Raw genomic sequence first — 22,685 nt, forward strand, 5'->3', positions numbered from 1 at the left:
AAAGCCAGAGAACATGGGACAAACTCTGCTGGCGTCACCGCAGCAGGGCTGGCTGCGGTGTCACCCCACATAACCCTCATGTTCTGCTCCCTGCTGTGTGGCAGTGCCATCCCCCACCACCCTGGGCTCCTCTGTGACAGCCAACGACCACCTGACATGTCAGCACTCAGCCTGCGAAGGGGCAGGAACAGCCATGCGGAGCCCTTCAGCCCTTTCAGCTAACCTGTCCCCCTTCACACCCCACCGCCCTCTGGGGCAGCTTATCCTCAAGGCCTCCTCACATCACAGCCGCCTCGCCTCATGATCACCTCACTTCAGGGCCTCCTCAACCTCATGGCTTCCTCTCATGGCCGCTTCACCTCATGGCTGCTTCACCTCATGGCCGCTTCACCTCATGGCCGCCCCCGAGGCTCGGCTCACTCCTCACACCCGCACCCTCAGCCCCAGTTTCCCACTAGAGGGAGCAGAGAAGAAAGCTTTCACCAGAGAGCTGTCGCGGTTCAGCCTCGTCCTGCCCCTGGCACCAGCGCGATGCAGGGAGAATTGCCGTGGGTGAAGCCCAATTTCTGCTGACGTGTTTATTGATCAGTCATCCACACAGCACAAAAGCATTGAAATACACGTATAAAGTGTCTCTTTGTGCTACGCTGCTCGCTGTACGCGTTATTTACATGTTAGGGTTTTCTCACAGTGATTGAAGCCCTGGCTACGCTCTCTGTGCAATGCTGGTAACTGTTAAAAACCAGATAAAAAGATCATTCAGAATACAAATAGGGATAAAAGTGGACCTGATAGTGATGAGGAACCTGGGCTGTGGGAAGGCTCAACCCAGAGGTGCTGGTGGAAGTGCTCACACTGCTCCTTAGGGCACGTTGGGGCCACTGTGCTATGGGGTTAACACAGACCCCGGGCTCACAGCTGCTCTGGGAGCCATGCAGACCCCCAGCCTGGCTCTGTGCCCCCACTGCACGAGGGATGGAGATAAAGCATCTGCTCGCAGGGTTTGGGGGCTGAGGGCCTCACATGATCTTCCTCCTGGTGCTCTCTGTGCAGCGGTTCATGATGAGGTCTTTGCTGGGCCGGGGAGGAACCGCAGGCTGAGCCTTCGACTTGTTCTCCTCTTGCTCATTTTTCTCAGCTGTGGGTGAAGCAGATGTAGAGATGGGTCAGAGCTCTGCACAACCCCACGCCTCCATGTGCTCCTCCAGGTCCTCCTGTGATGGGGCAGAGCTGGAGGCCGTGCTGCTCTGTAAGGACAGCCCAAGCCTGTGGGCATGAGGTGCAAAGGGTTTGAGAGAAAAGAGGACTTGCTTCCTCCTCTCCCCCTACATCTTTCAGTGTGGCACAGAGATTCTCAAGTCTGTTTATGCCACACTGCCAGCAAGCAGTGTTGGAGAGCATGAACCATGTCATAAAATCATAGAATAGCAGCCCTGCAGGACTTCAGTCCATATCTAGGTCAAGGACCCTGCTGAGACTTACAGATGATGTCCTTGTTCTGCAAATTGCCCCTCATGTTCCTCCGGTTCTGCATATACTTCTTGCTGTTCCTCCTGTAGGTTTCCTGGCTGATCTGCTTCCGTCCCTTGTTGTGGATGCTCTTTGCATTGCGGATGGTGGATCTGCAGCAAGTCAGAAATTAAACGTTCCGTTTCCACAACCGTAGCCTCTCACTCACCCAGTTTATCTCCGAGAATCCCCAGCCCTGTTTCTGCCAGCAGCTGCACGCTGTGCTTCCTCCTCTGCCTTGCCTGAACACCCCTACCCGCTTTTCATTTCCACTTGACAGAAGGCAGCAGGTGACTGCCAGCCCTGAGGGTGAACTGCTGTTAGGAGGCAGGGAGAACAATGCTTTGGAAGCATGTGCTGATGGGTGAAACCTGAAGCCTGGAAAGTGAAGGTGGGGATGGCAAGGTAGATCAGGCACAATGCTGAAAAGGGCAGGAGAGGCATGAGGTTTTCCCCAGGATTCAAGAAACTCCTGGAAGAGATGTACAGCGTTGCTTGTAGGTGGGTGGATGGATGGATATGGTATCTATGCTGGCTGCAGCACTGAGCTTCCAGGAGCAGAGCCTGGGGCAGGTGCCCTTGCAGCTGTCTGCTCAATGCTGCGCCCGCAGCAGACACCACAGAGAGAAGTGAAAGGCTGAGCTCTGAGCTATGCACAGCCACACTGCTGTGGGAAAGCCCCAGCATGCAGGGCAGTCCCCAGGCAGGTGGACGGAGCCATTGCTTTGTTGTCATTACCGGGACGAGAGTGGCGGCTTCCACCACCCACAGCACCATCCTGCTCTGCTGGAGGCACCTGCAGCCCTCTGCCTTCAGCCCCTGCCTAGTTTCAGTGCGTGCCCCATTTTGTAGCCAAGCTCTTCCCCACTGAGGCCTTTGCAACGGGAGTGCTCCGAGCCCAAATTCATGCTTTGGCCATTCCATGGTAAGCACCGTGCCAGTCCCCATCTGCCTCTGCTGTGCACTGCCATCAGCAGTGCCACAGGGACAGGTCACTGTCCTCACCACGTCACCTCCCCAAGGGTATCAGTAAGCATCAGTGCACTCAAATAAGCAGATCTGTACCATTTTACACTGCCTCGCCATCAACCCATGCTCCAGGAGAGCCGGATTTTGAGAGATTTTATAGAAGGCTGCCTTGTTTTCTTGTGGGGGAAGAAAAGATCCAGGCAAGCTCTGCCCTTCTTAGCCGTTGTCACTGCATCAGAATTAATGAGCTATTATTGCTTTTTATCTTTTTAATCAAAATAAAATCCCTTCCATTAGCTCAAATCCTCCCATCAGATTAGGCCATTTGGCAGCCCTGATTAGTCAAATCTCTCCCCGCTTCTCAAAGATTCAGTGGATGCACTTAGGGGGGAAAAAAAAAATCTAATTTGAAAATTAAACGAGATTAGCCCAGAAAAGAAACTCTGCAGAAGGACAAGGAGAAATGTGCCTGCCTGATCCTGATCTGGGCTGGCTTTGCTGCCGTCCTGCAAGATCTGCTCCTGTTCTCTGTGCTCTGCTCACCTCTCTCCTCTCTCTGCATTGCCAGGGTGAGCAGGGGACACCACACACCCAGCAGTTTCATTTCACCCCCTCAAAGAAGAGCTTTTGCCCTACTCCCTCCCTCCCTCCCTCCCTCCCTCAGCTCATTTCCTACCTCCGAGGGGGAATGTTGTGGTTCCTCAGCCCGCTCTTCTCGGGGCTGTTCACCTCCCCGGATTTCTGCAGGTACATGGAGGGGTAATAACCCGTGGTTTCATCCTTCCTGCAACACAAAACAACACTGCTTGTTCTCCGGAGCACAAATATAGCTGGGGTTCCCCTGGGAAAGTCCAAGATTGCAGAGTGAGCTAAGGCTGGGATGAAAGCTGAGGTTTCACCAAACAAACTGTGCCAGAATATTTAGAGGCAGGAAAAATAACAGATGCATTTTTTTTTCCCCCATCTGCTGCCTCCTTGGTGGTTGCACTTAGCAAAGCCACAAGGCTACTACAAGTCCTGCAGAAGAAAGCGCTGAGCAGTGGCACCAAATGGTCCACAGACATCACAGCCCTGATGTGGAGAACCTCGGGTCCATCCCATCCCATTGCCTGCTTTCGTGGTGTTTCTCACCTGATGACCCACCAGCCATCAAGCAGCTTGTGGATCACCTCGATGGTGTCACCCTCCTTGAGAGTCAGCTCGTCCTCCTCCACAGCTGTGTAGCTTTTCTGCACCATGTACAGCTCACCTGCACACACACAAGTGGGACATCACCCCCAGCGATGGGGCTCAGCCTCTCCTTCACTGAGCAGAGGAAGTACCAGGGCATCAACCTGCAATTCTAAGCAAACCCAGGGTGTTCCAGGTCTGCAAGCCTGGACTGAGCTCTGCTGGTGCCATAGCTCCTCCAGGTCCCCCCAGTACTTCTGCAGGAGAAAGCTGGTGAGTGCACGTAGTGAAAGGACATCTCTCGAGGCTGAAAAGCGTGTTTGTAATTTGGGTGATTAAATGAGGAACAAGGAAGTGCTGTGCTAATAGAGTGTGTTACAGTGTTTTGAAAACCACAAAGCTGAAGCCCTGACAGCAATAAGCAGGAACCTGCAGGACCCCTCCTGCCTGGCATAACAGGGACTCATGTTCACAGCAGGGCGATAAGGGGAGTGCAGGAGCTCAGTGCAAGGGAAAGCCTGCGCTGCTCCTACAGTGTTATCCCCGTGCCCAGAGGTCCTGCCTTGCAGTGAGTTGTCCTGCAGATGGGTGATGCTCTCGGGAACGCCGTGGTTTTCTGAGTCTTTTACCTGCATAGTTGGGCTCCTGCTCCTCTGATTCATCAGGACCATCCATCGGCTCCAGATAGGCAGCTGGTACCCAGCCCCGCTTTGTCTTTAACTGGCAAAACCACCAGCCTGCAAGGAGAGCAGAGTGGGCGAGAGCAGGGACAGTGTGGAGGCTGCAGGAACAGGCAGCACCAGCTGTATTCCCCATCCCGTGTTCAGGAGTCCCCATGACACAGCCGGAAGGGCATTGGGGTCATTCTTTGTTTTTGTGGTGGTGTAACTGGGGAGCCCGGCCGCTTCATGCTTCTTCCTCATGGGCAGGAACCGTTCCAGGCTCAGGCATGTGAGGAGGCTGCAGGGTTTTCTAGTATTGCCTCACAACCCCACACCCCAACCAGAACCGACCGTCACGGGGCTCCATGTGAATGTGAATCGGGAAGCACTGAGAGCTTTGGCGCTGGGCCTTTCCATCAGCAGCCCCTCACACAACCTTTATTGTTGTAACTGGCACCATAGGGACACAATGTTTGGGCGTAAGGCACAAAGGCTGTCCCCAGCCCTGCTGAGATGGTGGCCAGGAATGGGGCTGGCCCATGGTAGCATGGACACCTACCAGTCTCACTCTTCTCCACGACGTCCACCGCATCCCCAGCTTTTACAGCCATCTCAGACTTGGAGCTCTTCTCGTAGTCGGCGATGGCTCGGTACGTCTGCAGGACGATGGGGCCTGTGATGTCTGTGGGAGAGAAGAGAGATGTGCCCTCCCCACACAGAAATACCCTATTTCAGCCACACTAAAAGCAACACCGGGACAGCCTAACGCAAAACCTCAGCACCTTCTAGGACCCAACAGCTACATCCCGGACTCTGTTTCCCACAGGATGAGGTTTTCACCCAGCAGCAGGGCTGCTTTTGCCCCCTGCTCTCAGCCACAGCCCCTGCCATGGGCCAGCCTGCCCCTGCTCAGCCCCATCCACCCACACTGCCCCTCTCCCTGTGCATTTTGCTGTGGCAGAGGCAGCCCCATGCAGCCCCTCCAGGCCTCTCACCGCTGGTGTTTTTCTTTGCATCCTTGGGCAGGAGGAACACCTCGGGCTTCCTGATCCTACATGGAGCAAAGTGGTGCATTAGCTAGGTCCCGAGGGCTAATTATTGCGTGGTTAATTGCTGTTGCACCGCAGAGGTGCAGAACTGGCCCTGCTGCACTCACTGGCTGTCTGTGACGGGGTTCATGTCGTCAGGCCGGACCTCAAAGAAGCTGACCACGTGCCGGCAGCGGGAGATCTTGTGGGGCAGGTTGACCAGCGTGTAGCAATACTCAGCCAGCGTGCCCTGCCTGCTCTGCGTCGAGCGCTGCCCATCGAACCACTTCGGGGCTGGTGGAGAGGGGAAAGGAGTCAGAAAAAGCAGACAGGAAGCCATGGATTGACCCCTTGCTGGAGCAGGCTGCTCTGCACCTGGAAACGAGTGGCTTTGGCCCCAGGTTGTGAGTGTAGAGCTTGCACAGCTGAGCTCATCCCTGCAGCCCACAGCCCTTGCACAAGACCTAGGAAAATCCCATTGGACCCTATTTTGGTTACAGCATAACTCCCACACTTGTGCTCAGGCCGTGCCCAGCTGTAACAGGGGGACCACGGGGACACATGGACATCCCTCCCTCCCAGCAAACCCCACTTGCAGCCCCAACCCATGGCACAGCACTGAACCCCACATTGGGCACACACGTGAATGACACCCCCGTGGCTGGCCCGCTCCTGGTGCTTTCAGTTCCCCAAACACAGCAGTGTGCTGTGCTGGGCAGTCCCGTGCTCAGAAGAGGACACTCCTGGCAGCTTGGAATAGCAGAAAGGGTCCCATTGCAGCCGGGGTGCCCTGTGGGGAGCACCCATCCTGCTGTGTGCTGCAGAGAGCTTCCTCAAGGAGTCAGAGCCCACAGGTACTTCTCCCTCCCTGCCTTGTTTGAAGAAGGAAATTAAATGTAAAGGGGAATTTTCCTGAGCCGCACCTTGCTTAGTTAGGTACTAAGTGTCAGCTCTTTGCATCAGTTTATTCCATCACCCCGAACATAAGTTGCATTGCTTCCCCTTCTGCCTTATCTGTGTCACCACAAGAGCACCAAAAGCCATCCTGTGGACGGTGTCACCGAAGGAGGGCTGTGCTCAGCTGCAGCTGCCCAGCACACCTCTCCCTTTACATCCACCCAGCACCAGGCAGACCCTGCTAGGGTTTTGATTTCCAGCCCTGAAAGCAGCAACAGAGATAGCAGCCAACATCTGCACAGGGGCATGGCAGCTTGGGGCGATTCCCCAAGTGGCTGTGACTTCTGGTCCAGCCCCCAAGCCTCTGCCTCTTACCTGGTAAGTGTGGGATGATCCGGTTCTCTGCATTGATGTCTCCAGACTCGATGGGGAACATCTCCTTCAGTGCTTTCTAGGGAGCAGAGCCAGGTAGGGCTGTGAGAATGGCACGGGGACCCCTCCACAACACCCACAGCTCACCCCTCCCAGGTGCACCCTGCAACCCAGTGCCAGGAGAAACCTCCCTGGGGGGCACTGGGCTCCCCATTCCTGGGGCGAAGGAGATGGTAAACACGGGGACCCAGGAGCCTCCTTTGAGCCAGGTTTGTTTGAGGGCAGTTCCAGCTCAAATCTGCTGTCTGCTTTTGCCCCCCTGCCCGACCCTGGATGGGGGGTGGTGTCTCCCTGCGGCCGCTCACATGGAACTCGTAAATGTCGGTGAAGCGGCGGTAGATGAGCTTTTCGGAGAGGTCGTTCCACTTCACCAGGAACATGTAGACCTGTGGGGCAGAGCAGAGTGCTGCAGCTCGACACGTGGCCAGGATCCCAAACCCCAGCGGGGTTTCATCTTCTGGCTGCTTCCAGCCCATGCCATCCCCACGACCCCCAGCTCCACAAAGGGATGCTCTTAAACCCTTAATCACAGCTATCTCAAGGAACACATTGGCCAGGCTTTTGCCCCAGCCAGCTCTCCGCTGCTCGCTGTGCACTTACATAGTGTTGGCTGGGGAAGAACCTCTTCTCGTAGCCCAGCAGCTCGATGTGCCGGATGAAGGTGTCCCCCATAGCTGCTCCCACTCTGCTCTGTGCTGCTGCCTCCCTGCGCTCTGCTCCCCTCTGCCTTCGCCTTGCGCTGTTTCACTGTTAAAAGCCCCAGGAAAACGGAAGCTGTGCTGCAATCATGTCTGTAACTGTCACCCGCTGTGGCTTGTATTGAGCCGGTATTTCCTGCTGCAGCCCAGCCCACCCCTCGCTGGAGGCGGCGCAGCCCCCCAGAACCCTAGCAGCCAGGTGACACTGCCCTGGGATGGCACAGGAGCTGCAATGCCCATTTGGCAGCACTGCGGGCAGGACAAGCGCATTGACAAAGGCAGTAGCAGCAGGAGTCTGTACTCACTCCTTCTGCAGAGCTGAATGCACTGCACGAAGTACCCAGCGTGCTCCCTGAGACCAGGAACGGCGGCACCATCCCCCCGGGGAAGCAGGTGGGACAGGTTGCAAACAGGTTGGGCCCTGCCTTTGCATCACCATTTTCTTCCCATCACCTGCAGCATCCCCAAATAGCTGTCACCAAAGGGCTGACCACCTCCACTGGCAGCCCTGAGCCAGGCAAGGTTTGCTATGGCTGCATCAAAGAGATGAAACCCAGCAGCTTACCCCCCATCCCCAGGCATGGGATGCTGCAGCTGGTGAGGTAACACATATGGGTCAAACAAACATATCTTTAAGGTGGGGACTTCCCTATAAGCGAGGCAACATTGAGCAACAAGTCATACATTAAAAAAACATACACCCAGAGCTGTTTGCATTCTGCTAATAGGCAGATTGCTGTTTTATATGCAGTAATGTTTTTATGAAAGCTCATTTCTTCATTAGGGTTGTACTAAATTTGAAGCCGAGTTACAGGCAGTGCATCGCTGGAAACGGTGCATGTGTTTCTTTCTATTTCCTCATTTTTCATCTGGTAACGTAAGAAGTGAAATGGAGGTTTTAGGCCCCACTGCTGACACCGGGTTGGTTTATATTGCAGTGCATCATAATGTAACTCAGCGTGATGCTCGGTACGATGCGCTCATCAGTGCTCCCACTCATTGCCCAACAATTCCTAGATAGGAAGAAACGTAATTTCAGAAGAAAATTCTTGGAAGAGTAACGGCCCAGCTGAGGCATAGAGCTGATTTGTGGGGTTCATCAGAGGATTCATGTTTATGGATGTCTGCAAAGCAAGACTGGCACCTGCAGGCAGCACCTGATGCCTGAGAGATGCTGAGAACTTCCACTGGCCTCAAGTGCCAGGAGCTGCAGTGCTGCTCAGCACTGCACACCTCTACTAGGGGAAGCACGGCTTCAGCTGATGGGGTTTGTATGATCAAGAAGGAAGCATTGGATGCCTGAAGCTCCCTGGGAGAACGGACTGTCTCCTTCTCTACGGCGCTGCAGCCACAACTAGCACCAAAGGACTGTGCTGGACCTCGTGTGACAGCCAGTTGTTGCTGCGGTGAGATCAGGGTGCCTACCTGAGGGAGTCCTACACTGCCTGCAACCAAAGTGCTCTTTGGGAGAACAGAACCGGCTCACGGAGCAGGACAGGCTGTGTTCAGACAGACGCTCCTCTGGCACTTCATCACCCCCAGGGTTCTCTGCTGGAAGAAAGAAAACATTCAGAGCTCTGGAAAGGTGTTGCAATTGTGTTTATTTCCTCATTTAGCAGTACAGCCAGGGCTTTTTAGGGCACACGGTGCCCAAAGAGTGGAACACCTTCCGTATTACCGGATCAGAAATGAATGAGATTTTCATACATGGCCAACATCTTAAAAGTCCGCTGCCTACTATGCATAGAGATCATTTTCAATACAAAATTGGTATTTGGAAGGTATAAATATCAGTGCAATTATTTTGTCAGTTGAATTTATCCCTACTGCTTATAACTCAAAATGCCCGAGACCAAAAGAGCCATCGGTGCTGACTGCTGAAGTGCACCCAGCACTAATGAGATCCCCCATAGGGACGGACCCAATCCCAGCCTTCAGCACTTCCAGTAAAACCACTGTCATCAGCTTTCACTTCGTTTTTTTCAGGCTCTCATATGCTGAGTGGGTGATACATTTACAGGACATCCAGCCAGACAGCAGCCTCAACTATTTTTACAGTTCCTTCATTACGATGCTCCACTCAACTCATATTAGTACCATATGACCAACACAGAGCCCCACTGGGCAGACGTGCAAGGAGTGCTGCCCTAAGGGCACTGATAGTGAAAGAGGGATGGTCCTCACTTCTGTCCGTACAAAAAGGGAAGCTGAAAACCCATGAAAAGCTGTGTTAACTCATTTCCCCACCCTAAAACCGTGTGGCAGCAATCATGAAACTGGCCGTCATTCTGTAACAACCTATTTATGGAGGTCCATTGAAGTGGTGTAAGTCAGTGGGTATGAGCTGGGAGAACGCCCACGCGGGTGAGAGTCACCAGGTGAAGAAGTCCGATGGGCTCACTGACATGGGGCCGACGCAGCGGTGTGCCAAGGCAGCACTGCATCCATCACCACCTGCCGTCAGCACTTCCAAATGGCTCAGCACAGAGCTATCCCTGCCCCTGCTGCCACCACCACCACATGCAGGTACTTACAATGCCTCCAAACACCAAAAAGCAGGAGCACCAAGAGCTACGTGGAGCAACTGTGAAAATGCCAGCACATGAGCTACAGCCCTCCCCTTGCCTTGCAATGAGAGCATGTGCTGCTCTGAACCTGTCTGCTGAGTGTCCCTTGGGACAGACACCACATCCAACTGCACTCAAGTCTTCAAAACTGGCCTTGAAGAGGCACCGCTCAGCGCTGCTTTCCTTGTCCAAAGGCTGTGACAGGAGCTCAGTTCTTCACTGCAGTGTCTATGCTGTAGCACATTCTACCTGCCTACAAAGTTACTGCTGGAAGGTTAGAGATGAACATATATGGACAGTCACAGAAACCATCAGAAATACCTTTATTTCTTAATGAGGGAATAAGGCTGAGCATTTGTGCATAATGCAGTCATCCCAACCTCACGCCGAGAGAAACCTTTACAATAGTCCGTATCTTCTCTATAGAGATTACCATACAGCCAGAATTTTACAGCTCTCACGGGTTGTGAAACTTCAAGAAATGAACACATGAGACTCTGACATGATGTGGGGCATCAACAGGACTACGGGGGATTTAAGTTTCGACACATCAGGGCTTACAGCAGCTCGCGGTGCAGATCCTGTAGGTAGTTCTGGATGGACAGCAGGGCATTTCCCACAGCCTTCAAGAGAAAAGCTCTCACTCAGGTTCATTGAGTTCTGCCTAAATTAGGGCTGCCGGAGCAGACCCATCATGCACATCCCACATGATGCTCTGGTAAAACATGCATTTAGTACTTTCAATTAATGGAAAAAAACTAGAAAAGGCTTAAATTTAAATGGGTTCCTAGTCCACAAACTGATATCCTGTCCATCTCATTAACGCATACTAACAGTCAATTGAACCAGTTTACGTCTTATTTATGAAAAACACATGAGTTGTGGCAGATGTAGGAAGAATTAGTGCAAATATACACATACCATTGACCAATCAGCCATGAAAGGAGTAAGAACCAAAAAAACCAGTGATTTGTTTTCTCCAAAGCAAACCTAACAGACTGAACTACTCACACTCTTTCTTCATCACAGAAGCTGAGACACACTCAGGAACAGTGGAATCCACCTTTATTGGGAAATGCAGATGGCCTCTGTTAAGTCCCTGTTCATTTGGATCCTTGTCATCTCCCCAGTATTGCTGCAACAAATTTAGTCCTTGTAATATATTCTGGAGTAAAACCAGCCATTCCAAACCTGCAGTCATTCTTAGCATCAAGTCAATTCACAGAACTGCTGAAAAAGTAGACATTTCTATCTCAAAGTACAAAAGGGTTTGTATAGAAGGTACTTCTCTTATACAGTTATATTACACAGCTCAGCACAGTCCCGGCAAGCTCTTCTCAGCTCTGGGTGCTTCTGGCTAGATGGAAGTAAAACAAAAGTGAGTTAGTTTCATTGCTGATCTATGCTGTGCTACAAAATACTTGTAGGCTGCATTGCTTTGAGTTAAAAACCACGTAGAAGGTGAAGACTGCTCTTCATCAGTGGGATTACGTGTGTGCTTGAGTGCTGCCTGTATCAATTGAGACGGAATATTTGCTTTAATACACATTCTTTAGTCAATGATTTATTATATATAGATACGGTTTAACAAGAAAAGCTACATTTGTTACTTGCTTGTACGAAACTGTGATTGAGTAGGTCAGGGTTAGATGCTCTTGTTCCTCACTTCTGCACTCCAGACATCCTCCATTTGAGGGGTTCTTCCCTCAAATTTTCGGGTTATCTTCCCTTCACAAAAAGGCATGTCTGCTCTTGTTTAGGAAAGGAGCTCTGAAGCTCCTTTGCAATGAACACAAGGACCACTGCAGCCCTGGAGCAAGGCCCGTACCATGCCACTGCCACAGGGATGGAGCAGATGCTACAGAAGCACAGAAGTGCTGTCTGCAAGAGGCTCTGCAACTCATACAGTCCGGCCTCGCTCCCAGAGGACTGCAGCTCACAACAGTCTGGCTTAGCCCTGGTGTTGACAGATCTTAATGTCCACCGAGGATGTGGGTTCTGCCACTTCTCTGCCTTTTATTCTTTGTGAGAGCCTTGAGATGTGCAGGGAGTGCTTCACAGAGCTAATCTGTGCCTGGGTGCTCACAAAGCTTGTTTCATATCCCAAGGAAAGTGGAAGAGCATCAGCAAGAGAACCTACTTGCTCCATCAACTGGGATGTTCATATATACACAACCTTCATCTGAGTGCTAGAACTACCAACAAGAGATGCATGACATCAGTCAGGGCGCATCATGTCCTCCATCAGTCAGTGTTCATGCTGCACTGACAGAGGGCCATGGCTTTGGCCGTCCTTATCTCCAAAAAGCCAGATGCTGCCAGGAGTGAAATTCCCAGGCTCCTCCAGCCACTGCTCCATGGGAGCTGGCAAGCTGCACTGGCAGGCACATCTGCTTAGGCCAGCAGAAAGTAATGGTGAACAGCCAGAACTTGGATTTGCTGATCACTGGTCTGTGCTCTCAGGCTGGAATAGCATACAGGATCTTCTCGGAGATGAACACAACAGTTCTGAAGGAAGTCAGTTTGTCATGAAAATGTTGCTAACTTTTTGGCTAATATCCCAGGCTTAGGTAGTATTTCAACCTCAGTGAGGAGCTCTCCTGCCCAAGTACAATTTGGAAACAGAACAAACCTTACCAAGCATAAGCATGCTCCTCTACCAACCTCAGTGAGGAGCTCTTCGCAAGCATGAGTTCCCCAAGCTTTCATTTACTCTGCCTCTGAGGTACGTAATTACCATCACCTCTTTTTATTCACAGGATACGATACAGCCCAGATCTCCCTTGGAATGACTCCCTCACAAATCTGAACACAGTACACTTCACAATGGATTCTGGTAAGGTAGTGAAAACGTTCTACATAGAAGAGCACTACGACAAAATAATTCAGAAGTCAAGTGAAGGACTGGCTTCTGGCATTCAATCTTAGCCCTCTTCTCTCCATCCTACACTATAAAAGCATTATTCCTGGACCAGTGTTTACTCCTTGACATGTACTAACTCCAAGAACCACAGCATTCTATTACCACAGTAGGGATGAGCTCTACCACGTTGGGTCTGGTTCCTGCTTTATTTGACAGCTTTCTTCTGTTTCTGTAACATCTGTTGAAAAAGGACAAACGCAATGAACAAATGAATGAAGTGAATGTCTTCCAAAGCCAGATAACAACATCTGACCACACACCCTTGTGCTCAAGTCATGCCTTCTGGTTAACAAATGAGCATTCATTGCACAAGCTTGTTTTCACAGCACTGCCCATTTCCCAGCTTTTATTTTCATCTGTAGAACCGCTGCTCTCCCCAACCACATACAGACCATTCCTGCATTATTATATTTCAATCCATGCAAAATAAATTTTGACCTTAGCTAATTTTTCTTCTCCAAGCACACAGCACCACGCAGGAAGGCATTATGAGATGTTAAAAAAAAAAAGAGAAATTTGATCTTATTGGCTAAAGCATTCATCAACTTTTCATACGGTATTTTTCATTTCCAAGAGACTTCGTTAGAAAATCTTTGCTCTTCTTGTTCACAGGGATGCTGGGAGGTAAATCAAAGCAATCTCATGTCTTTAGAGCACTGCCTGTAGGTCCTGGAGCCTGATTTTGTTCTTTTTATAAACACAGAGTATGATGTTGAAAGGAAATTGGTTTTTTATCGAAGCTGTTTGCAAGGTTCAGAGCTAGAGTAATTCATCACAGCAAAGCTAAGCTGTCTCAGCACATGATGCTTGATCCCACCCAGCCTAGTTCTGATGGGACCATGTGGTCTTTACCAGCAACACACCTTTCCTCAACATCATTTCTCTGATAGCCAGACCCAACTGCAGCTTTGGATGACAAATTCAAAACCACGTTTGTCTATTTCTTCAAAAGAATCACTTTAAAGACTCCCCCTGCACGAGGGATATTCAGGGACAGCCCCGCTCCACCTAACAGTTTCAGTGATCCCACACCGTTTTGGCAGCACAAAGACATTCGATGCTTCAGCTTTCAGAAACCACGAGCAATGGAAGTTAGAAAGGACATCTCCCCAGGAAAGGACACAGAGGAACAGAAGTGCTGCAGTTCACAGCTCTCTCTTTCAGAAAGTCCACGCAGGATTAGAGAACAAACTCAGGGTGTGAGCTGTAAGATGCAGAGCGGTGATGCACAGCCACCTCCATCCCAGTGCTGCTGGCCACGTGGCAGCCCTGCTCTCCGCACTTCTTTTTCTTCCAGAGCTTCACAGCTCCCCCAGCAAACCCTGACAGTAAACTCAGGCCAACACAGCATTCAAATTTCCTGATGATGACAATGACTGCATGGAATTACTAGATGCTCACTGAGGATATGAGCAATCCCTCAAAGTCTATATATAGTCATGACTCAACCACCAAAAACAGCAATTCATAAAACTCTTTTGTACAACTATCTGAATGATAACTTCTGCTGCAGAGTATCTTCCATGTGATGCAGCACGATATTAAAACAGATGAAAGAATGTCCTAGGAACCAATAAATGCCTCTTTTTGTTGTTTAGATTGATGTGTCTTCTTTAAAAAGAAAGATGCAGCTTTGTTCAAAATGACTTTAGGAGGAAGTTTTTCACCCAGAGGGTGGTGACGCACTGAACAGGTTGCCCAAGGAGGCTGTGGATGCCCCATCCCTGGAGGCATTCAAGGCCAGGCTGGATGTGGCTCTGGGCAGCCTGGGCTGCTGGTTGGTGACCCTGCACATAGCATGGGGTTGGAACTGGATGAGCATTGTGGTCCTTTTCAACCCAGGCCATTCTGTGATTCCATGACTTTAAAATATTTGTTGATATAGCTGAAGACAAACACTCACCTCCTGAAGATACCTCTGTTTGCCTTGGTTCAGCTGGCTCTTAAATGAAAAAAAAAAAAAAAAACCCCAAATGAACATGCATGTCATTTCCAGGGTATGAAACAGAGAAGTTAGCAGAAGTTATGAAAATTAAGTTTTCTCTGAAACAAGAAAAAAAAAAGCCTCACTTTTTCCCCCCTTAGAATCACACTACTATTTCTGTCTGAGATAAAGGTCTGTAGCTTGCTATCAACTCCATAGCAAAACATAAAAAGCATTCAAACATCCATTGTATCACATTAACATTTTCCTCAGAGTGTGGGTCACTGTGGCAGACATCACTGAGCTCCAGCAAAACAATGCATACCTGCCCAGAACACATCAGGTTTGCATCAGCTTAATTCAAACCACTTCAATACAAAAGTCTGGATTTCGAACGTACATCACACCACCTCTGGTTGCTTTGTTCCCAGTGGTGAGCACGTGTGCTTTGGTGGAGAGGGGGAAGCTGCAGAGTAGAGGGCAAAAAGCACATAATGGTTTTGCTACAACCTGTGTTGATGGCTTAGAGACTGACAGCTGTTGGGAAAGCCACAGCAGCTCTTGAAACGCGTATTAAATGTTTTCTCTCTGTTTCTCTCAGTGCCAGTCTGTTCAGTCAATAGCAGAAGGCTATTGGCAATTTGAGATACGCATTTCTGAAAGGCCTGTGAGCATTTATGAAGCACTGGGTCAGAAGGAAGTTGTTCAACTACATTTACTTCAGCAACTCCCAGCACAGAACTAAATTCTCAGTTCAGATTACAAAGGGTCATGTGAGTGCAGCCCAGACACAATCTAACAGGGCTGCCAGTGCTGTTTAGTGGATAGAAATTCCATCCAGACCCTCTTCTGGGCTCTTAGACATTTTGCAGGCAAACTTAACTTGGTTGAACATCGATCAGGCACAGACGCACACCCTGAGTTAAGCAGACATCAATAAACAGACATGGAATTGCCTTTATGTATTGCCCCTGCTGATCCTTCCCTTCAGCTCACTCATCATCTGCCAAAATCAAATTAAGGACCGCGCCAATGACATAGCTTGAAGGAAGCAATGCTTCTTTCTATTAACTTGTTAATATTTAATAGCTATAAATGTCATCATTGCATACCATCCGTAAAAATAAAACAGCTTATCATAAGCAGTGCAAACCCACCGCATGGCTATTGATATCATCTGCCAATAGCATCTAGAACTCCATTCCCCACCCCTTCTGCAAGGACACGTGTCACACTGCATCACCTGGTACTGCGGGTGCTGCGGGTGCTGCTGCTGTTGGTGGTGCTTCTGCTTCAGCTTTCTCCATCAGCTCTAAGATCAGACATGATCATCATTCACTTTACAACAGAAACGGTCCCACACGTAACACAAGGGCAATTCTACCTCTGGTATCTGCAAATCCTGAAACTCGTTGCATTACAAGGTTACTATTTGAGCCACAGCTCACTATTTTTTGATTCAGAAAAAAGCATTCCCTATCTTGCCTTCAGGTACCTACGATTTCCTAGTAATTTCTCATTTGTTCCCCAGGGCAGGAATGTACCATATCTACAAGTAGGCTCAGAGGCTAGCAATAATTCACTCCAATATCAATATCAGTTCATTTTGATCATCATTAACTGACACTGATACTGCACAAAAGTCACACATTCAGTGACCAATTTCCTGCCCCAGGGATGGCAGATGGTCCCATATCTGCTGTTCTTCCTTAGTTAATTGGCTAGCACCAGTCCCAGCTAACACTGAATACTATGCTGGAGAGACAACAGTTTAATGGATTCTTTCACTTCCAATTCAATCCTCTGACAATGCCATCAAATGCTCATCTGCCTGAAATGTTCCCTCCTACAAAGGGATCTCTTGCCCACCTAAGGAGGTGTGCCCAGGATTGGTAAGCAGCTCAGTATGAGTTCCCAATTACAATACCTTCCTGAGAACACTCTGTCCTTGCCATTCATAGACCTCAGTACGTCAGCCAGAATACTATATCTCTCTATCTATATATACCAGTGGCTTGATGCAAATGAATGAGTACTGGGTTGCTAAGGCTGAGGCTGGGTAAGGCCAAGCTACTGACAGCAGGTTATTTGGCCACATTGGCTCTGAAAGAATACAACACACGGGTCACTTGCAACGACAGTGTTTTGCTGCTTGCTTTTTCTTTAAATAAGGTGTTAAAAAATAAGGTCACAATTATTAGAAGCAAGTGGAAATACTAAGACTTGTTTTTTCAAACCAAATTTGAGCAACATGCAATGCAACATACTGGTAATTGCACTCTGCCTCTCTCAACTGGTACGGCTTCAGCAGAATGCAGGACTCGTTATTGGGACATGGTTCTGCAGCTGCCCTAAAGCTGTTTATTAACTTTATTAACCCTTGCTTATTAACTGCTACTATGATGGATTCAAACCAAAAATGTAGACAGTGCCATGAAAGTCTGTTGCACAGTCAGGGTCCTAAATCTCTTTGGGACTCTGCAGCTGAAACATACAAAATGAGTGCCTTGCATTTTCTTATCAAAGTTAATGCCAATTTCAGGCACTGATCACACTGCTCTCATGTTCATTTCACGTGTATTTTTTACCAGGAAATTTTAAAGACACAGACAAGAGAGCTGTACATAGAGCTTAACCACAATGGAGCCCCCTGCCACAAAGCCAACGTGTAGAAAATGAATCCTGGTAAGTTACAAAACTACATTTGCTATCAGTGTCACAGAAATTACTTACGGTTGTTCATCACAAGTCCTGGAAATGGTCTGTAAGAAAAAAAACAGACAGAAAGAACACACCATGCTGACTCTGAAGCACACTGCGTGGGATCTCCCTCTTGAGGCATCCTCACCTAAAAGCTGTGAGCTCTGCTACCAACTGCTAACAGAAAGTGGAACAAAACAGAAGGTACCACCAAAGCACCTCCTGGGTGCTGAATGGCCAAGGGTTGAGAATTGAGACACCTTTAAGTGAAGTTATATTTAAGAAGTGTCTCTCCCTCTCTCTCTCCATAGAGCTTTCAGATACCTGTGGAGCAGACTGTCATTTCATGAGTTACAAAAGCTTTCATCTTTGTTCTCAGTCCCTGAAGTCCCCGAGTGTGATTGCAGTGTTTCATCTATTCTGCTTCATGCACACAAATACACTTTGTACAGATGTGTGTGTGCATATACATGTATGCACATACACACACATACACATATTAAAATTACCTTATACTGTAATTGTAAATATTGTGTTTTAAAATACTGGAAAAAACACCCCAAAATTTACCTTCACTCAAGAATTTTGATACAAATTTCAAAAGCATTAAGGGTAATACAAGCACAAACATTATCTACTGTCAGCAAGTTTTGGAGCAGGGAACTGTCTCCAAACTTGATCTTATAAAATGGGACAGCAGAGCCCACAGCACTTTAGCCCTGCAGTACATAACATGAGCAAGATAGCACCTCAGAAGACAGCTTGCCTTAATATACAATAGTAATACTACACCCTTTGTCATACAGCTACCAACATCTGGGCTTCAATTGATCTGATGCACTGCTATCCCAAAGAGGCACTGCAACTTCTCTTCTTGCAATGTGAATGTATACAAGCTACAGGGCTGTCCCCACGTTCATGCAATCTAATCCATGGCAGCTGCATACCGGATGACAGTAAATTTGATGAACTCTGATGATTCCAAAATCTTCCTCATGGAGCTGATCTCCAGGTAACTGGGAGCTTTAAATGACACGCCAGGAGGCATCCCATCCACCACCACGCAGCCAGGGTTGACTGTGATTTTTCTGTACGGGACTTTCACAGGAAAATTCATACCAATGGCTTCACCTAAATGAGAGAGGTCGCGTTTGTTTTCAAGTTCACATATTTATGGTCACACTGAAGACAGAAAACACAGTTAATTAAGAAACTAAATGCAAATACAAGCTTTCTATCACATCTGAGAATGAAAATCTACTTGATGATTAAATCATTAGTGTTAGAAGTGGGTGTTCTGGATTGCACTCATCTTTTCTAAAGAAGAGGCTATCTAAGGAAATGAAGTAATGGAAAAGAAAGCATTTCCTCCAACACCCACAGAAAACCAATTCAACACAGCTCTAGCAAAGGAATTTCAGATAAAGAAACTCAGGTGATGATTGTTGTACAGTGCAATGACACAGTAAAATAAAGAACACTGGAAGTTGTATTTTAAAAATCACTCTGATTTCAAGTATTCCTTGCTCAGGACTGTGGAGCTGTAAGAAGAATCATGGCTTGCAAGCAAAATAAACATTCTGTCCATGTAGATGCAGAAAGAAATAGCTTTCCATTCTCCCATCTCCTATGTATACGGCTGAGATTTTTTTGTTCAAAATACCCTACAACCTACTTCCATCATCAAAGATTCTTCTGGAAGTCAGAGCACAACTTTCATATACAATTCTCAAATTTGTTCATTCCAGTGATGATATACGCCACATAAATGATGATTCAGCATCATCCACGTGAGCATTAGTTCCCTTCACACCTATGTTGTCAGAAGGGGAAGAAAGAAGCACTTACCAAATTTCCTGTTGAAGAGATTGTTCACTTGCTCTCTCAGTTGCCTGGCCTTCTCTACCTTTGAAAGTCGTTCACTTTCATCATCTGAAATAAATTGTTAGAAAAGCATGAGAATTAAGCAGACTTTTTTTCCCTGAAGTCTGAAAACACACCCTGTCTTTGTTCCTACTTTTGACAGTACCACAGAAATGCATTTACATGAGCAACATAAGATCTACTTTCTAGAAGCGGCTTTGTAAGCTTCATCTGAAAACACAAACTGCATTTATCTGCTTACAGTACATATAAAGGTGGGGGAAACGTAAAAGCAAAGAGACATTCAATCAGTAGCCATAGCATGCAACGTAGCTCCCTCCTAATGATTGTAATGCATGCTTGAGAAAGCAGTCAGCGATGTTTAAGAGAAAACAGTTCAGCCTGCATGGCTAATCAGTTAAGTCCAAGATCAGATCTCTTGAAGTTGCCAAGAAAGTTGGCAACCAGTATTGAATTTATTTAAAGAGAAAAAAAAAATAAAGGAAAAACAAGGATACTCCTCAACTCGAGGGCTGGATCAAGAATATTCTACACACATCACCAAACAGATACTTGTATTCATAAAAGTTAGAAAACAGAACATCTTGGAAACACAAGATGCTAAATGATGCTCTTTCTTGACTGTACTTGTGTTTCAGTCAACTGCCCAGGTTGTAGGAAAGCATGAGATGAAACAAATACCACGAAGATTGCAATGCAAGGAGTACAATGTGAAATCAGGTTATGCACACCTAGCAAAGTTACTTGAATGATGTTAAGATCTTCAACTCCCGCTGCTGTGCTCACTGCTGTATTGGCTGTGGTGCTTGCTGTATTGGCTGTATTGGATGGACTGTTTTTTCCTGAAAGTAAGAGAGTTCATTTCAAAAACAGCTGTAGAGAACCATACATCTTGAATGTCAGACATCAAGGAAGTTTGGCAAAACAGCAGATATTTGCAAAGCTTTCAAAGCACACTCAATCTCGTTTCCAAAATGCATTCACAGAATAACTCCCCTGCAGTTGTACTTTGAGCCACACAGTCCAGACTCACAATAACAGTTAACAGTGATTCTAAACGTTTAATCCATGATCTGCCTCTGCTGACATGATTTTCTACCAGCTCTCTGCACACCATCTGTGGAGAACTTCTCATTTACAGTGAGCTATGTATCAGCAGCAATTAATCTAAGACCTGAATTACTTCTACATCACTTGTTGTGTTTGGATGAAAGGCAGTAGAACTCCATCAGACATGAATATTTTATTGTGGATAACACAGAGTGTTAATACACCCCTGCTGAAGCTATATTCCAAATAGTTTGGAAAGTAGAGAGATCTGCTACGTGTGCAGGCCAATGGCACAGGACTTCATGCTGGGCCTCAAATTCAGCTTGGATAACAACTTCCCTGCATCTTAAGACCAAAGTACCAACCACAACACAGAGTGAAGCTCTCAGGGATTCATCAGCACCAAGCAACATTCCTCATTTGCATTCAATCCTTGGAACACTCTTATCTAGGGCATTATGCAGCTGCAAAACTCACTCTGGGGACTTTTAGCAGAACTCTCCTTCACTGCCGCCTCAAACATCTCAGGCCTGCAAACAGATAGAACATTTCAGTAACATTAAAGAAAATACCATATCCTAGTGGTTATTTTTTAAAGACAGGAACTATCTGACATCATAAATGCTATAATCCTCTAGGTCTGACAGACAGAGACCTCCACACTTCCCCTGCTTGTTTCCACACTGGCACATGAACCCACCTAAACCCATCCTAGATGAGTAAAACCAATTCATACAATACCCCAACATATGCATCACTATTTTTTAGCCCTCAGTAGACTGATAGTAAGTTTTTGCTCTGACTAACTCATAAGTGCCCCATGCAATAGGAACTACACAGAGTCACTGAATGGTTTGGGTTGGAAGGGACCTTTAAGTCCATCTTGTTCCAACCCCCTGCTACAGGCAGGGATGCCCCCCTCTAGAACAGGTTGCTCATAGCCCACCCAGCCTGGCCTTGAATGCCTTCAGGGAGGGGGCATCTACAACCTCACTGGACAACCTGCTCCAGTGTCTCACCACCCCCACAGTAAAGAACTTCTTCCTAATATCTACTCTGAAGCTACCCTTTTCCAGTTTAAAACCATTTGTGCTCATCCTGTCACTACCTGCCCTTATAAAAAGTCCCTTCCCAGCTTTCCTGTAGGCCATTTTCAGGCACTGGAAGGAAAACAAAACAAGTGATACAAACACTGAAATGGGCTAAGGAACCTGGACTTGCTCTTCTGCCCTAAACAGGTCGTGAGTCTTCCAGAGCAGAAGGAAATGACTATATCTCACTCCACCTCCACAAGACCTTTCTAATCATTTGCTCATTTACTAAGATATCCCAGCGTGTATTTTAGATAGGTGAGAGAGTAATTCAGCAACTCGGCATCACAGAGTTTATTCATTTCTAAAGGAGTAGATTACCAGAGACACGTTGGACTCTTACTTCTTAATAATGAATTTTATCTTAGATTTGTTCCTCAGAATCTTCTCTAGCCTTGGAATTCCAAAAGTAGAAGGTCGTCGGAATGGCACTCCATCTGGTAGGCCTTCCACATAGAAAACCTCCGGGAAGGATTCGAACAATGCAAACGGTACCTTCACTGGCTCACTCAGCCCCAGTGCTTCCCCTGAAACACAACAGAGCCAATAATCCACCAGCTACACAACTGCTGTGCTCGTAGAAAGGAGAACGCCTCAGGTACAAGCAGGTTATCACAGCTGGCACATACGCACTAGGCTAAGTGGAAGCTTAGCTTTGCTTTTCCTGGTGATGGCTATGAGTAGACAAGAAGAAAAACAATCACCAACCTAACTCATCGTAGTGCAGTGAACCAGATTGTAATTAGCAGCTGAAAACATTAGACGGCTTATGCCACTGGCCTGGCCTGCATATAAGGCTATTAGTCGTACTCCACTTTGTTATACACAACACGTTTGTCTCTGTGTTTGCACCAATGGCAGATAACACTGGCTCTCTCGTTCCAAAAACTGCATTTGCAGGAGTAATGACCATCTCCCTCCAATTATTGGAAGAGATGGTTCAGTATATATATATGTATGTATATCTACTCAGCTTCTCACAATGACTTCTGAAGAAATGGTGGGAATTGATTGGGCACACGACTTTCTAGAGCATACGGAATCATGCAGAGGCTCCAGTCATACAAACTCCCATTCATAATCAGAGTGAGAAATGCTTAAAAAGAGTGGCAGGATGTGGAATCACCATTTCTCCGGGTCACTAAAGAAGCAGTAATCAAACCACAACTTCTCCATTTCCA

At 47.8% G+C, this 22,685-nt stretch overlaps 2 protein-coding genes across 16 annotated transcripts in view; both read right to left on the bottom strand.

Moving 5' to 3' along the window:
• Positions 1 to 553: 553 nt before the first annotated feature.
• NCF1C (neutrophil cytosolic factor 1C pseudogene) lies at positions 554 to 7,395 on the bottom strand. Of its 2 annotated transcripts, NM_001030709.2 has the most exons (11): positions 7,268 to 7,395; positions 6,973 to 7,053; positions 6,611 to 6,686; positions 5,467 to 5,632; positions 5,306 to 5,361; positions 4,870 to 4,992; positions 4,278 to 4,385; positions 3,610 to 3,727; positions 3,155 to 3,262; positions 1,483 to 1,622; positions 554 to 1,138 (listed from the first exon to the last, which is right to left on the bottom strand). In NM_001030709.2, exons 1-11 carry the CDS (start codon positions 7,337 to 7,339, stop codon positions 1,020 to 1,022), a joined length of 1,167 nt encoding a protein of 388 aa, NP_001025880.1. In that variant the 5' UTR covers positions 7,340 to 7,395; the 3' UTR covers positions 554 to 1,019. The 2 variants fall into 2 exon arrangements, with proteins under 2 accessions (NP_001025880.1, XP_046758272.1); XM_046902316.1 differs by lacking the exon at positions 6,973 to 7,053.
• Positions 7,396 to 10,238: 2,843 nt separating this feature from the next.
• The window catches only part of GTF2I (general transcription factor IIi), a 52,127-nt gene continuing 39,680 nt past the window's right edge, over positions 10,239 to 22,685 (bottom strand). For 9 of the 14 annotated variants that reach the window (XM_040650577.2, XM_040650575.2, XM_015295956.4 and 6 more), the window contains 10 exons: positions 21,848 to 22,031; positions 20,891 to 20,943; positions 20,095 to 20,205; positions 19,328 to 19,411; positions 18,427 to 18,610; positions 17,513 to 17,541; positions 16,023 to 16,091; positions 14,759 to 14,797; positions 12,958 to 13,033; positions 10,239 to 11,289 (listed from right to left, as the gene is read on the bottom strand). In XM_040650577.2, coding sequence (XP_040506511.1) covers positions 12,975 to 13,033; positions 14,759 to 14,797; positions 16,023 to 16,091; positions 17,513 to 17,541; positions 18,427 to 18,610; positions 19,328 to 19,411; positions 20,095 to 20,205; positions 20,891 to 20,943; positions 21,848 to 22,031 — 812 coding nt within the window. In that variant the 3' untranslated portion in view covers positions 10,239 to 11,289; positions 12,958 to 12,974. The remainder of the gene's footprint in view (positions 11,290 to 12,957; positions 13,034 to 14,758; positions 14,798 to 16,022; positions 16,092 to 17,512; positions 17,542 to 18,426; positions 18,611 to 19,327; positions 19,412 to 20,094; positions 20,206 to 20,890; positions 20,944 to 21,847; positions 22,032 to 22,685) is intronic. The other 5 variants (XR_005841059.2, XR_005841058.2, XR_001469417.4 and 2 more) reach the window with 1 other exon arrangement.

Source organism: Gallus gallus, chromosome 19, assembly GCF_016699485.2.
Source record: "Gallus gallus isolate bGalGal1 chromosome 19, bGalGal1.mat.broiler.GRCg7b, whole genome shotgun sequence".
Classification (NCBI taxonomy): Eukaryota; Metazoa; Chordata; class Aves; order Galliformes; family Phasianidae; genus Gallus; species Gallus gallus.

Excerpts from the sequence above, each read along its gene's own strand:
- NCF1C (NM_001030709.2), bottom strand. The coding sequence starts at position 7,339 with ATGGGGGACACCTTCATCCGGCACATCGAGCTGCTGGGCTACGAGAAG. Across the intron at positions 6,687-6,972 it reads CCGACATTTACGAGTTCCAT|AAAGCACTGAAGGAGATGTT; the intron begins GTGAGCGGCCGC and ends TCTGCTCCCTAG. Across the intron at positions 3,728-4,277 it reads GCAGGAGCCCAACTATGCAG|GTGAGCTGTACATGGTGCAG; the intron begins GTAAAAGACTCA and ends GTGTGTGTGCAG.